The sequence below is a fragment of the Castor canadensis genome, chromosome 4 (assembly GCF_047511655.1).
Source record: "Castor canadensis chromosome 4, mCasCan1.hap1v2, whole genome shotgun sequence".
In the NCBI taxonomy this organism is placed as follows: Eukaryota; Metazoa; Chordata; class Mammalia; order Rodentia; family Castoridae; genus Castor; species Castor canadensis.
The window spans coordinates 63,716,244-63,731,188 of record NC_133389.1 but is presented as its reverse complement, the minus strand read 5'-3'; the positions used below and the strand labels follow the sequence as shown (position 1 = coordinate 63,731,188).

The window sequence follows — 14,945 nt, the reverse complement described above, 5'->3', positions numbered from 1 at the left end:
TCAATAAAGGCGTGAAAAATTTTTCAACAAACTTAGCCATCAAGGAAATGCAAATCAAAACTACTTTGAGATTCTACCTCCCCATTCAGAAAACCATCATCAAGAAAACAAATAACAGCAAATGCTGCCAAGGATGCAGGTCAGGGAGGACAGTGGAGGGAAGAAACTCTTACTCACTGCTGGTGAGAGTATAAATTAGTCCAGCCACTATGGAAACAAGTATGGGGGTTCCTCAAAGAATTAAATGTAGAACTCCCATATGATCAAGCCATACCACTTCTGGGTGTCTGCCCAAAAGAATCAAAGTTGGCTTACTCTAGAGCTACCTATAGACCTATGTTTTTCCTGACACTATTCACGACAGCCAAATTATGAAAGCAGGCTAGATGCCCATCAATGAATGAATGAATAAAGAAAATAAGGTATATCTATGCAGTGGAGTTTTATTCAGCCATTAAGAAGAAAAAAATTATATTGTTTTCTGGAAACTGGGTGGAACTAGAGACCATCATGGTAAATGAGGTTTTTTGATGGTACTGGGGTTTGAACTCAGAGCCTCACCCTTACTAGGCAGGTGCTCTACCACTTGAGCCACTCCATCATACCCTGTCCATCATGTTAAATGAATGGACAGGGTATGTCCTACAAAGGCAAGTTCCTGTCATTTGTGAAAGCTAAGGGAAAGCAAACAAAACAAACAAGGTCAGAGAAGTAAAATAGAAACTACTATGGAAGTGGAAGGGGAAGTGGAAGGGGAAGCAAAATGGGGAAGTGAAGTGGGTAGATAAGAAAGAGTTATAGAAGGGGTGAATATGACCACAGTATATGATATATATGTGTGTGGAAATGTCATGATGAATGCCTTACTATGTACAATTTAAATATACCAGTTGAAAAAAAAAAGAATCTGTGCTTCTTTCTTATGTGTAATGGGATATTTTGAAACATCAATTGCTATGCATTTTGTCCCTAGTGATGTATGTTTATTTCTTGGACTTGTCACCATCACAGCGTAAGATATTATAAAAATAGCATTGTCTTCACAGGATCACCATGAGGATTAAATGAGCTAATTTGGGGAAAGCTGTTTAACTAGTGTATTGCATATAGTAAAAGATGAATGCATGACAGCTGTTCTATTCTCCCCATTTTATATTAGTGACTTTCCCAATGTCAGAGGACTAATAAGTAGCAGAACCTAGACCTGACCTCCTTCCCCACTGGAAAGCAGCTGCTGGCTTGGATTTCCCCAAAACCCACTCTTCCCCCTTAGAGGAAGAACATAGCCACAGTTTCCCAACACCCATGTATGCCAGTCCTCCCCTCCCTCAAGTATCACTTTGAGCCAGAAGGAAAAAGAGGTGTGTGTGTGTGTGTGTGTGTGTGTGTGTGTGTGTGTGTGTGTGTTTAGGACAAAGTTATAGATCTGCTATCTGCTATCCCATTTGGAAAATTATGATAGATCAGAGGGCTCAGATGTGATTTCCTAAAATTCTTATAGAAATGGAAACTCTCTCACTGTCCATTTTGGAAGCCCACGCCTGTGTCTCTGATAGTCCCCAGACAGAAGAGGAAGGCAAAACCAAGTAGGGGCAGAAGAGGAGCTAACACTTCAGACCTTCCTCAGCTCTTTTCCTCTGGGTTATTTAAATAGACCTACAATAATTCTGTGCAATTGTAGGGCCCCTCTAGCTGCCTTCATTCCTGTACTGGCTCCATCGGTCTGGCCTTGCTCTGATGTCAAGTATGGTCCAAAAGAAAGCAGACAATAGATGGAATTTGGCTCTGCTAGGCACTAGCGATGTCTCTTGGGCAAATTAATTCTCTCCTAGCCCTGGAGCTAAGAGAGAAGGATAGGAAAGGACCCAAAGGTGGTGTTATTTGAGTCAGATGGAAAGGCCATGGGGAAATCAGTCTTTTTGGCTAGAGGCACAGTCTGTACCTAAGGGTAGCCTCCAAGGACAACCCTCCTAGTCTGAGTACCTCCAAAGAAGGCAGAGCCTTAGAGCAGAAAGCCCACTCAGTGGCCGTGCAGACAGCTTGATGACATCTAGGACCTGTCTCCATGCTGATAATTTGCTGCAGATTAGAGAGCAAAGGGTGGAATAGAGGCAAATAGGAAGCCTCTACGCATGTTCAGGACTCCAATTTCTTCTTAAAAAAGTACACAGGACCAACCCTAAGAGTTTGCTGTCAATAGCAGAACACCCAGCCACTGCCTTTTCTCTCCTGGAAGAGCACACCTGTAACTCTAACTTCTGGTTTCTAGTGCTAAACACCAGAAGCAACAGGTAACCATGACTGCCAGCAAAAACTTATATCTGCACTCATTCTTCATCCCAAAAACTCTTAAAACTGTATTGCAAAAGGGGGATTCAAACTTTAAACACAGCACCCAAAAGCTGGCTCATCTGTAGGAGGCATACACACATAAATGAGTTAGATTAAGCCTGCAGCTTGGATGAGATCTGTGTACTGTGAAAATACTGCAGAGTCTTGCAGAGCAGTAAGTGGAACCAAACCCACATGTCTCTTAAAGGACACCCCATGCTTGGAAATCCAGCTTTGGGAAATATTAAATTCATAAAAATAAGATTTTTATTTTGTAATATTTTCACAGGATTCCTTTTGATAAAGAGTTGCTCTGGATCACTTACAATATAGACTGATTGTTAAAAAGCCCATCTGTTCATGCATATAATACTTGTAAAAGCAACATAATTGGCTTCTCTACAGAAAAGGAGAATGTACTGCTTATATGAGAAAAGCAAAGACAATGTCCAGGTGACTTATGGGAGCAGTTTCCTGGAATTCTCAGGAGAGTCTGTTTCCTAAGAGATTGTCCATCCCAGTGAGCCATGACTAGGACCAGCAGAGCTGAGACAGGTGTGCTGCTTATGAGTAGAGCAGAGGAAGGAGCACGACATGTTTTGTCACACAAGCATCAAAGATGGTGGACCACTGAGGCAGGCTTGTGTTACAATGGAGTTGAAGTCTGGAGGAGGGATCAGAGCCCAGGAACCAGATAGGCAGCTAAGAACTAGGGGATCCATGGAAGCTAAAGGATAAAGACATGTTTCTGAGATCAATAAAGAATGAAGGGCTCATGAGTACTGAGATGTCAGGCCTGCACAAACCACAGTGACAAGTGACAGGAAGTATACAGAGGCCATCAGCTCCAGCCCAGGAACCTCGGGTCTGTAGACATAGGCAGGTGGCCCCATCTCCAAGGCGTGCAATCACTTGTCTGGAAGGTGGAGCCAGAAGGCAGGCTGGAAATAGTCTCCCACAAGTGATGGTTTATATTTGGAAGTGGTTGTGGCATGACATCCAAAAGTACAGGAAATTAAGCCTCCCTGGCTATCTAATCTCTCTGTAACTCTTGTCACTTGGGTGAGGGCCATAGCCAACTTGTCAGGGACTCAATAAGAGAGATAAGATGGTGTGTCCACAGCTGTGTCTTTTGCATATTATTGCGATGAAGGGAGTTCTCATGGGAGGAATATTAAATACTGAGGATGTCCGCATTCCACTTGCCTTTTTTCTTCCTACTGCTGCAAATCCATAGATTTGGTCAATGGTTACCCAGCCTGGAGAAGACCCATGTGCCCTCCAACCAGCAACAGGAGATAGCAGCAATCTCTTTTGCCTATCCCACGACTTTGGGATGTTGAAAGCAGACAGAGGAGCAGGAAGAAAGAAGATGGCCCACAACAGGCTATTCCCTCTTCACCATTTTATCTGGAGCTCTTCCTGAGAACAGGCATCCTGAGCAGAATGTCTCCTGGGGGAGATGCTTACAGATCAGACTTCTAATATGCATCACGTCCTATGGGTTAGTGCAAGCGGGAGAGGAAGGGAAAGAGGAGCAGAGGAAAGGGCCCCAGGCAAGTGGAGTCACTGTGGGTGTTTTGCTCTTTTGTCTCAGGTAGCACCTCCAGAAATCAATGAAGATAGAAGAGGCATAGTGATCAGAAGTTAGATAACACAGAGATGTAAGGAAAAGCTAATACCTTAGAGAAAAGATGGGCAAATTGGAACTTTATCTCCTGAGTATGTAAAGGTGCTCATTAGGATCCAAAATCACCATTTCATGTACAGACTGGGAAAGGCATGGCTGACAGCAAGCAGACAGGGTGAAAATCTTTGAGACTCAGGAGTGAAAGAGGTGCAGGGGAACTGTTCAGCCATTTTATTCTTCTGCTCTTCCACCAGGGGAGGAACCAGTTGTCCTTGGCCTTCTGTCTTGTGGATGTAGTAAGAAGGCCCTCATCAGACACCAAATGCCAGCACTTTGATCTTGGACTCCAGACTCCAGAACTGGAAGAAATAAATTTCTGTTTCTTTATGAGCCACCTAGTCTCAGTGTTTTCGTTAGAGCAGCACAAATAGATTAAGATGGATGGCTTCCACCAGTGGTCCTGCTCCTGTCATACAGTGCCCCTGCTCTTCTTATGCAGTACCTCTACCTCTATACCAAAGCCACTGTGGACACAACTTCTGCTTCTGCTGCTTCTGGCACTGTTGTCATCTTTAATCTTGGCTTGGGTCCTGCCCCAGGCTGCCAGACCAAACTCTTGGCATGCAGGCTGTCCCCTGCCGCCTTTAGCTTAGACCTGTGTGTCACATACCCTGCTCTCACATATATGCTTCACTGTCCCATCAGACTTCCTTTACAAAACACAAGGTCTAAGATAAAATTACTAAGGATTCACATCAGACTACCATTAAGCCAAGCACAAAGCCCTCTGGGAGAGTGGGCCTGTATGACTTCACAGGTTGAACACCATGATGCCAGCCCTGCTTATGAGACAGGTCAGGCATGTGATGAGGGTCCCATGCCAGACTGAAACATGTCTGGCAAACATAACAGTGCTGTAATGGGCTGGTCCTTCCAGGTTGATTTGCTCTGTTTTTCTTATCTATAAAAAAATAACAAAGAGGCTTTTGCCTTGGATGGGAGAAAATCAAGAGAAGAAGATTGGTCAGTTCCTGGACCCTTGCCCAGGGGCAGGCACCTGGGTGAACCCTTTACAGAATAAGGTTGCAGGCAGAAACTTGGAGGGGTAGAGGGGTGGATGTGCCTCAGGAACCCTGTGTGAGACATGGAGACTCAAGCAGCTGAATGACACAGAGCACCCTATCATTTTGAATGGTGATAGGCTGAGTACCAACAAACACTCCAGAAAGACCCAAATGCTCTACCCTCCCAGGCCTGCACCTCGGCATGGCGGGGTGGGGTTGGGGGGTGGGCAAGACAGCTTTTCACAGCAGATACCAGCAACAATGGATTTAATAGTGTCCTGACTTCAAGGGGCTTCCTGCCTGGCACTGAAGGGACCAAACAGGAGACAATCAGGACCTGCTGGAGCTCAAGCAATGGAGGACTATTTGTGAGCCAATGTAGAGCAAGGGTAAGAACTGGTAAAACCAGGTTGGGGTCCCTAATGAAACTCTCTGTAATCAAGGGGCTCCTGGGGAAGAGGTCACATATGGTCTTGAGTATGTAAAGATCCAAGATGAACCACTGCTACAAAACTGGTGAGGAAGAGAACTTCTAACTATAAAAGCTGTCCAGGGGAGGCCTGGGCTGCCTCAAATTGGCATCAGCAGAGACTGACTCAGTGACAAGATTCTAGGGTAGAATATGTAGGAAGGGGATGGGATGAGGGAGGTGAAGGAAGTGTTTATCAAAGTGCTGTTAGAGTAACATGCATCAGCAACATTTTTTGAGGAGGGTGTCAGCATGCAGATTTCTGGTTTCCACAGTAGGTTTGAATATGTCTGGGAATTTGCATGTTTAACATATGCCTCCAACTTTTTTTTAATGAACACTAAAGTTGGAGAACCACTGTACCAAGTTCTGTCCTTGCAGCTGTAAGTCTTGATGACTTGACAACCCAGCACTGTTCTCCTGTCCTTTCAAGAACACTGATGATTGCAGAGACAACCTGATTTCAAAACCCATTTTAGGTTTCCTCTGCCTGAACATCAAATATTAGAAAAATGAGCAGGAGTCAGAGTAAGTCTTCTACTAATTTCTTCAGCATGAATTAAGTTTTATTTTCATAAAATTCTTCAAAGATGGTTTAGAATCTGATTTTGCAATCCAAACCATCCCAAGCACTAAAAGGCACAAGCACCAACAAGGATTCTCTCTGGTCAAACCTTTGAAGGTTCTCCTGAGTTCTCTTCTCAGCCAGGTGCAACCTTGGGCTGCCCTGGCTGTCCTTGCTGAGCTGTAATAGTCTTGAATGGAGTCTTCTTTACTGCTTTAAAAAGAGTCATTTTGTTAGCTTTCTGTTATTGTAACAAAATACCTGAGATAATCAACTTAAAAAGAGAAAAATTTTATTTTGGCTCACAGATTCAGAAGTTTCCATCCATTGTTGGTTAGCCCTATTGCTTTGGGGGCTGTAGTGATGTAGTGAGGTAGCATGTCATGGTGGGAAGCACATGGTGCAGAAAATTGCCCACTTCATGGAGGCCAGGAAGTGCAAAGAAAGAGGAAGAGGCCTGGCTTTTACAGTCCCTTTGAACATTTATGGTGTCCTGGCTCAGACAGGATCAGCTTCATCCTTGAGGTCCCAGGCTTCTCACCAGCATCTCAAATACACACCTGTAAAAGTTTTGTCTTCTCTCCTGACTGACTGACTAATTGAAGATCCAGTCGTGAGTATGACACCTGATCCAAACCAGTGCTCCACATGAGTCTGCAGGGGAATGGCCAGGACAGATTTTCATTATTAAGATTCTGAGTATCCTCTCAAAACTGGGTTGAACCCAGTGGAGTAGAGTCCCAGGCAAACAGAGGCTGGGGTAGCAAATCAGAGTCCAGGCTTCTCTGCCTAGGGAACTTAGAGTCTGGATCTGAGACCCAGACTTCCTTGCTCTCGAGGTGCCATTAGTTAAGAACACAGGAACTTTCTAGTTGCTGCCCTCCTCCCATGCCGTGTCCCTACTGTCCAGCTGCTCTGCTGCTTGCTCTCTTGTTGACACAAGACTCCCCAATGTGAGTCTCCAAGACCACGCCCCTCCTGTTGCTTTGTCTGCTCCTCCTCTCACCTTTCCATAGTTCCCCTCTGAGCCCAATCTTGTCATATTTTGTCTACCCGTGTCACTTTTCCCTTCCCACTGCAGCCCTCTAACTCCCTCCACTCACTTGAACTTTAGCTTCCTATTGAGTGCTCTCAAAGGACTAGGGAACCCCCAAAGCAACTACATATCAGGGCAAAAGTAATCCTTAAAAGTCTCTGCCATAAATGTTGCTAAAAAGCATTAGTCTTTATATTGAGTGGGTAATCCTAACTCGGTCTGACCACTGAAAACACAACTTGAATAAAAAACATTAAATGGTGCAAAGATGACATTTTATATGAAGCAGTGAGTTTTGTAGACATGCATTTATTTGACTCATGGCTAATATTTTAGAATGGAAGTTATAAGTTTCCATTTGCATCTGTCTGTGTGTTTATATACATGTATGCATATACATTAGGTATATGGAATATTTTCCTACCTCTGGATGGTATTTTTTTTATCTTTAAATGTAAAAATGTGTTTATTCACAATCCTTGAGAAGCTACCATTCCTTCAGAAAATTCTTTATGAACAAAAACCCAAGAAACATTACAGTAGTAGCTTGTGCCAAACCAAAAATATACATCTCATGTGTATAAAGTTTACAAAGCATTAACACAGGCAATGTGAATAGAGTACCTTTAAAATATTTCCACCAACATAGCCACAACTTAAATTCAGACAGATATAAGTAACATCATTACCTAATGTGCTATATTTACATATTAAAATGTCATATTTATTTCTATGAGATTAAAAAAGGACAAAAACTACAGATGTCATTGCCTAGCAGTTCAAATATTGAAAGGGCCACATGATTTTTTTAAATTACAGCAAGAACTTTAGTTGCTATTTATATCTGGACGTTCCCATGTCTTTGAGAACATGCAGTGTCACTTGCAAGAGAAGGAAAGAAAAACATACTAAAGAAAAACAAAACACAGTTTGCTTAACTAAAACAACAGTCGATCATCAGCCAAATCAAGGAAAGCAATTAGGGAGTGTTTTATATCCTTGGCCTTTCATATTGACATATAAACTTTAGGGAAAAGTTAATTGGCTATCACAAAATGCATTTACATATATTGATATACTTAATTCCATCCCATTAAAACACTTTGTACTACAAGACAAAGGAAAATGTAATAAAATTGATGGAAACTTTCATACCAGAAAGGATTTTATTTACTTTGAAATACCCGTATTACCTTTTCATGTTTTCCTTTCTTAAATTATTCAGATATGTTCTGTGTAAAATCTTTCTAAGATTACTCATTGGAAATAAAGAAAATTTTTTTAAATGACAGCTAAAAACTTAATTTAAAGCCAATACAGTGGTGTGTAAAAGGAAGTGAATAACATATACATACATTTTTAAATACTGTTTTTCATTATTATCAACTTAAAATGTTCAAACTCTGAAGGTTTATTTTTATCATATTATCTTTTGTTCAGACTGAATCAACATCGTCATACTAGGATCTGCAATAGGTAGAAAGACAGCAACATTTCAGCATTTCTTATGGTCATCTACTCAAGTTAATTGTGCTATTAGATATCAAAATTTAAAGAAGTCACAGAAGTAACTAATGCTAGGAAAGGGAATACTATTCTAGATATAACTTGACCACCCTCCTCATGCGCCCTTCATATCTGCTGAGAATTAACAAAAAATACTTTGTCATTTTCACAGTTAGAAAATATGAAATAGGTTTAGTAAAGCATTCAAAGTAAAATAAAAGATTTTTTTAAATGTGAAAATATACAAGAGCAAACAGCAATGCTATAAAGAGTTAAATAATTGAATTGATAACATGACAGACCATTAAGCTGGTTTTGAAAAGCAGAAGGCAGATGATAAAATTGCACTTAATTCTGAAGCACTTCAGATCTAGCCTATCAGTCCTACTCTCTTCTAATAAAATAAGCATTTACAACAGGGTTTCTTATCTCCCCCTTACAAAAAGGCTCAGCACAACATATATACATTCTAGTTGTTTTTTTTTTTAACATTTGATCATAACTGATAGCAGGATTACACAATTTTATCCTATCGAATCTGTTGTTCTGCAACAGGCTGCTTTATGCTTAAGCTAGAATCAGACAGTTCCAGTACAGGGTTCACAAATCCAGAATATTCCGCATTGCCTTTGTCGTCCATTTCAGCACTAATAAAGTCGTTCTCCCACTCCAGCCCTTTGGAATCATCAGAGGCGGATGTAGGGTTACTTCCCGTCTTCTTGCTGCTGTACTTAAGTGCTGCCCAGAGAATGTCTTCCTCTGTTTTGGAACGTTCTCTCACTGGAAGCATTCTATTCACTCCTTCTTCATCTTCCCACTCTAGATCTAAGGATGTGCTGTCATCATTTCCACTGGCTAATTTGGTTTTCGACATTAAGTCGCATCTGATGAGAGTCTACTACTTCGAAAAACTTCATACTGGGACTTTATATTTTTCAAACAAGATCCCAAGTCGTCTTCTGGTCCTGAACTTTGATAGTCTCCACGGCCGGAAGGATGATACCGCTGCACAACTCTCTGCCTTTCTTGCTCCAAGAGCTTTCGCCGCTTTGCTGCCCTGGCTGCTTCACGCTGTGCAGCGTATAAAGCTTCTTCTTCTAGTCTTAACTTCTCTTCTTGTAAGGCTAACTCTTTTTGGATTTTCTTATCAAGATCTTTCTGCTTTTCAGCAATAGAATCATAATGCCTCTCTCGTAAGTCGACAATTTCTTCTTCAGTAAGAGGCCTATGACTGCTTCCTGGGCTCTCCCCTTCATCACTTTCTACTAGATTCTCAAACTCTATAGTTAAGTGCTCACCTCTTGAGCATGTTCTAAAATACTTGGATCCTCCGCCGCCTCCTACACGCTGCAGTCGCCCCGCTTCCTTGCGGACCAGTCGGATGCACTGCGTCCAGCATCAGTTCCCGATCGCATGCCACCCACAGCGCCACCGCTGCTCCTCCTCCTCCTCCCGCTCAAAGCCCAAGTCCAAGCCCGCAGCCGCATTCACGCGGCACGAGCCGAAGGAGGGTTAGGGGACCGAGGACAAGCCGGCCAGAGCGCGGCGGCGTGAGGGGCTAGGGCAACGCGAGGAACAAAGCGCTCCGAACAAAACAAAGGCAGCGGTTACACCAGCAGCCTCAGAGCCGCTGCTGCACGAGGGAGGAGCGCCGGCTGCAGGCTTTGGACTCCCTCGTCATGGTCTGCATGGCCTGTCCTTCAGCCCCCCAGCCCAAATCCCCTCTGGATGGTATTACCAAATTAATTTACAAAATCTCATGAAGGAGCTTGATTTTGATTGGCTTAGAGATAAATAAGTGCTTATATCAATTAAATATTTCTAAAACTCTCATAAATGTAAGAAATAACCCAAATGTTTTTTCAAGTTCATGTGACTTCAGGAAATCTTTCCTAAATAAGACTACCCTAATTTTGCTGGTTTATTAAAATAACTATGTTGGGAGGAAAAGATCAGGAATATTGTTCAGGCTGGCCTGAGTTTGTGAGACTCTATGTCAGCCAATAACCTGAATTGTGGTGCATACCTGTAGTCCCAACTATGTGGGAGACATAGATAGGAGGATCACAGTCTGAGACCAACCCTGGGCAAAAATGGAACACTCTATCCAAAATAACTAAAGCAGAAAAGGACTGGGGATATGGCTCAAGTGGTATAGTATCTGCCTAACAAGCATGAGGCCCTGAGTTCAAACTCTAGTACCACTGAAAACAAAGAAATAAAAAACTTCAACTTCTGAGTTGACACATGTATTATATGACACACATGTAAGTGAAAAAAATTACAAATGGGCTTTTAATTATTATAATTACATAATTATGTCTGCCTAAAAATATTTTCCAAAATCTTTTTGGGAACTTGTAACCTTAAAATTAAGCTAAAGGAAACAATAGATATTCCTAAATATCTAGACTTTTTTCTAGGATGAACTACTGAAAATTCATTGCTAGGCCTACATTTAAGTTTATATACTTTTGACTTATTTTGATATGCCTTATAGAGGCTAAATCTATTTGTGCCTGTTGAGAAACATCTTTAATCACATTGAAAAATTTTACTATGAGGAAGTATCTATCTTTAAAATAATGAGATCGTATGTTCATAAAACTTGCTGGTCTGCTACAGAACGGTGGTGCATGACAGTTTGTGATTCTCTGCTCACTAATTTCTCTGCTTTCTTAATAGCTAAAATTATAATCAATATATGCAAATCAAATGACTAGATATAATGAGGGAGAAAGGAAATAACTTTGCAAAGTGTGCTAAGAATGAAGGTTGTGATTTTGTTAAGGGAAAAAGCAATTTTGTTTTAAAGTAAAATGGCTGGTTTTAAAGTAAAATGAGAAAGAGTTTAATAGATATAAAAATCTGTGAAAGGAATCTGAGAGAAGGAGTCTTATCTGTGTGGTCAAAGCTGGCTAAGATTGGATGGATTGATTAAAATGTTTAAAATGCCAAAATCCATTGTGTCTGCATATGAAGGTGGCACAAGGCAACTCACCAAATGTTGTTGAAGATAAGGGTGGTAAGAGCGATAGAAGGGGTTAATCTGATCAGTGCACAATGTATGCATTCGTGAAACACCATAGACAATCCCTCTGTACAATTAATAGGCATTAATAAAAACATTACTGAGCAACACAAAAAATAATTGGAGGGTTTAATCTAAAAAACGAGCTAAGGTTTATCTTTTTCAATTGTGTTATCTCCTGTGTTTGCATTTAAATTCTTTTATTGGCACTTTGGTTAAATCAGTAGCTAAGCATAATTTCACAGAAACCTAGGATTCTGTTTGGCCAACTGTTCAAACTGTGGCAGGAAGGCAAGGAGGGGTAAGGGAGATAATGAGTGCTACAGTGAAACAAAGACAAACCAGAGTTGGGGAATGTTACCTGGAGACCAGAGAAGAATCACCTTGCCCCAGACGTTAAAGCAGACAATGAAATAACATGTGATTACGTATGGGACAAGCTGTACCCCCCATTTCTGTAACTTGCTCTAAATGATATATAAGGAAAGCCCCCTTTGTTCTCAGGACTCAGCCTTTTTTCTCAAGTCCACTGAGTCGCTGCATGCCTTCCTAATAAACTTGCTTCCCAAAAGCTTTGTTGCCCTCTCTGTCTCTGTCTGACATTTTTGGGGTACTTGTCTGGGATTTGGAGGGCAGTGTTTTCACCTCCTTATCACTGGCTTAACATTCCTGGCTTGCCAGGAGGGCCTCCCCTGCCAGGTGCCACTGGACCATTTTGATCCAAGGGGACAGAGCCTCTCTCCTGGCAAGCCAAGGAGGTGAGTTCCAGTTGCACAAAGAAACACAAAAGGCTCAGGAACCAACTCGGGAGCCCTGCTCATCAGACTGGTAAAAACCCAGGTTCAAATTCAGGCCTGCGGCCGCGGCGCTGCTTCCCTGTCGGCGCTGTCTTCCCAACTGCCTTCGCGTGGCGCGAGCCTGGATCCTCGCTCTTCCCTTGGCGGCGGCGGCGGCCGGAGGGAGCGGCGGCAAGCGGTGGCGGGCTCCATGGATTGCGGCGGGCGCCCTGGCAGAGGCGGCGCTTCCATCCCGGCCCCTGGACTTTAGTAACCCACGCTCGCGTCCTGCACCCAGTCGGAGCGGCCGTCGGCCCCACGACTGACCGGCCTCGCTGCCCCTCTCCGCCCGCTGGTGACCCTGCGCCCCGACTCGCTTCGCCTCCTACTCCCCAGCGGGGTGGCGGCGGCCGGGGCCCCACGGCGTTGGTCGAAGCAGCAGCGGCGCCAGGAGCCCGCCTCTATGATGAAGTTCAAGCCCAACCAGACGCGGACATATGACCGCGAGGGCTTCAAGAAGCGGGCGGCGTGCCTGTGCTTCCGGAGCGAGCTGGAAGACGAGGTCCTGCTGGTGAGTAGCAGTCGGTACCCAGACCAGTGGATTGTCCCAGGAGGAGGGATGGAGCCAGAGGAGGAGCCCGGCGGCGCCGCTGTGAGGGAAGTTTATGAGGAGGCTGGGGTCAAAGGAAAATTAGGCAGACTCCTGGGCATATTTGAGCAGAACCAAGACCGAAAGCACAGAACTTATGTTTATGTTCTTACCGTCACTGAAATACTAGAAGATTGGGAAGACTCTGTTAATATAGGAAGGAAGAGAGAATGGTTCAAAGTAGAAGATGCACTCAAAGTTCTTCAGTGCCATAAACCTGTCCATGCAGAATATCTGGAAAAACTAAAACTGGGTTGTCCCCCAACCAATGGAAATTCCACAGTCCCTTCTCTTCCAGATAACAATGCTTTGTTTGTGACTGCTGCACAGCCCTCCGGGGTGCCATCCAGTGTAAGATAGAGAGAACTGGGAGGCCCTCCCCACCACATGTAATCTCTTGGGGAGTGGCTTCTTCTCTTTCCCTGGCAAACATCTGAATGACGCTTACAAACTGTCTGAATCTGCCATGCAGGGATTTCAAACAATTTAGCATGTATTTCAGATGCTTTCAAGTCTTTTAAAAACAAACAAAAATAGTGTAAAAATATTTTAAGAAGCCAAAGCCATGTGGGATTTTTTTAAAGATGCCTTAACAGTGAGCTCCCCTCTCCCATGTTATTTTGATTGCCATTTTTCACAGCATTTTTTCGGGTTTGTTTTTGTTTTGTCATTATTTTGGTTTATTTTATCAGATCAAATTGCTTGTGGGTATATTTTCCCCCTAAATTGCTTTCTTATTCACAGCATCAACATACTCACCAAGTGTATCTGGTGGGAAATAATGAAAAATGCTATTGGTACCGAAGAAACCTAACCATCCCAAAACTTAAGAGGACCACAATCTTAATCCATAAATTGCTGATTTGGGCTATTTCTGAATGGTCCAATAATTTTTGAAACAGGATTTCAATTTGTTATTTTCAGGAATTTGTCATCTGAATTTGTCATCAGGAATTTGAATGTTCACAACTGGTATTATGTCACTATCAATCTAGTATAGCTGTTTCCCTTAAGACACAAAAGTAGTTTAACGTGAAATATAACTTGAGATGGTGACCTTTAAGAAAATACTGTTAACAGAATTCATGTAGTAAGTACATCCATCATGCACACTGTATTCATGGAATTTATTTAGCACGCTCAGTTGCCAATTCCCTATCTATAGTCCCCCTTTACATGGGATAGAACACTATTTCTCCCAATAGAAATTGCTCCTAAAGTGTATTTTCAGTTTTCTAATTTAGTGACACCTCTTTAAATTTCCATTTTACCTGTAACCAACCACAGGACTGCAGTCTAACCTTCAGTGCCAGTCAGTGATGGCTGCATCAGTGAATAAAATGGCCTTCCTGTTGCTCAACTGTTACAGGCTTAAGATTGATTTGTCATAACTTTTCAGGGCACTGGAACATACCTGAACTAAGAATTATTTTATCTTTCACTTTATACTAACTTAAAATCAGGGATCCCACGTAAAATAAGTACTGGTCTGACACTTCCCCAATGATATCAGCAAGGAGAGGGGAGGAAAAACACCTTTGACTGAAATGTGGGATGGCGGACAGTGAAAGATCATTTTCTATGTAGACATTTGTTAGCCTGTTGCAAATATTGTAACTGGCAAGTAGAACATAGAAAAAGTATAGTTAGAAAATATGCTCTGTAGTTCTTGACCTTTAAAAATATAATTGCTGCTAGAAATAGTCTGTAAATTACACTTAAGGCAAATTGGTGCCATTTTGAAAATGAGATCTTGTGCCATAAATGCAGCTGGAACTAAATATAAACATTAGTTTATAAATTAGTGGTGGCAAAGGAATGAGTAAAGTAGGAAAACTTTTAACCAGTAACGTCTCATCCTGAATTATGTAGTATAATCACATCTGGT

General features: G+C 42.4%; 1 protein-coding gene and 1 pseudogene across 1 annotated transcript; one reads left to right on the top strand and one right to left on the bottom strand.

Annotated features, from left to right (window-relative positions):
• Positions 1 to 7,384: 7,384 nt before the first annotated feature.
• Positions 7,385 to 10,282, bottom strand: LOC109679317 (AP-1 complex-associated regulatory protein pseudogene; annotated as a pseudogene).
• A 2,217-nt stretch (positions 10,283 to 12,499) lies between these two features.
• Positions 12,500 to 14,417, top strand: LOC141422524 (diphosphoinositol polyphosphate phosphohydrolase NUDT4B). Its single transcript, XM_074070343.1, has one exon. It carries the CDS (start codon positions 12,872 to 12,874, stop codon positions 13,415 to 13,417), a length of 546 nt encoding a protein of 181 aa, XP_073926444.1. The 5' UTR covers positions 12,500 to 12,871; the 3' UTR covers positions 13,418 to 14,417.
• Positions 14,418 to 14,945: the final 528 nt, after the last annotated feature.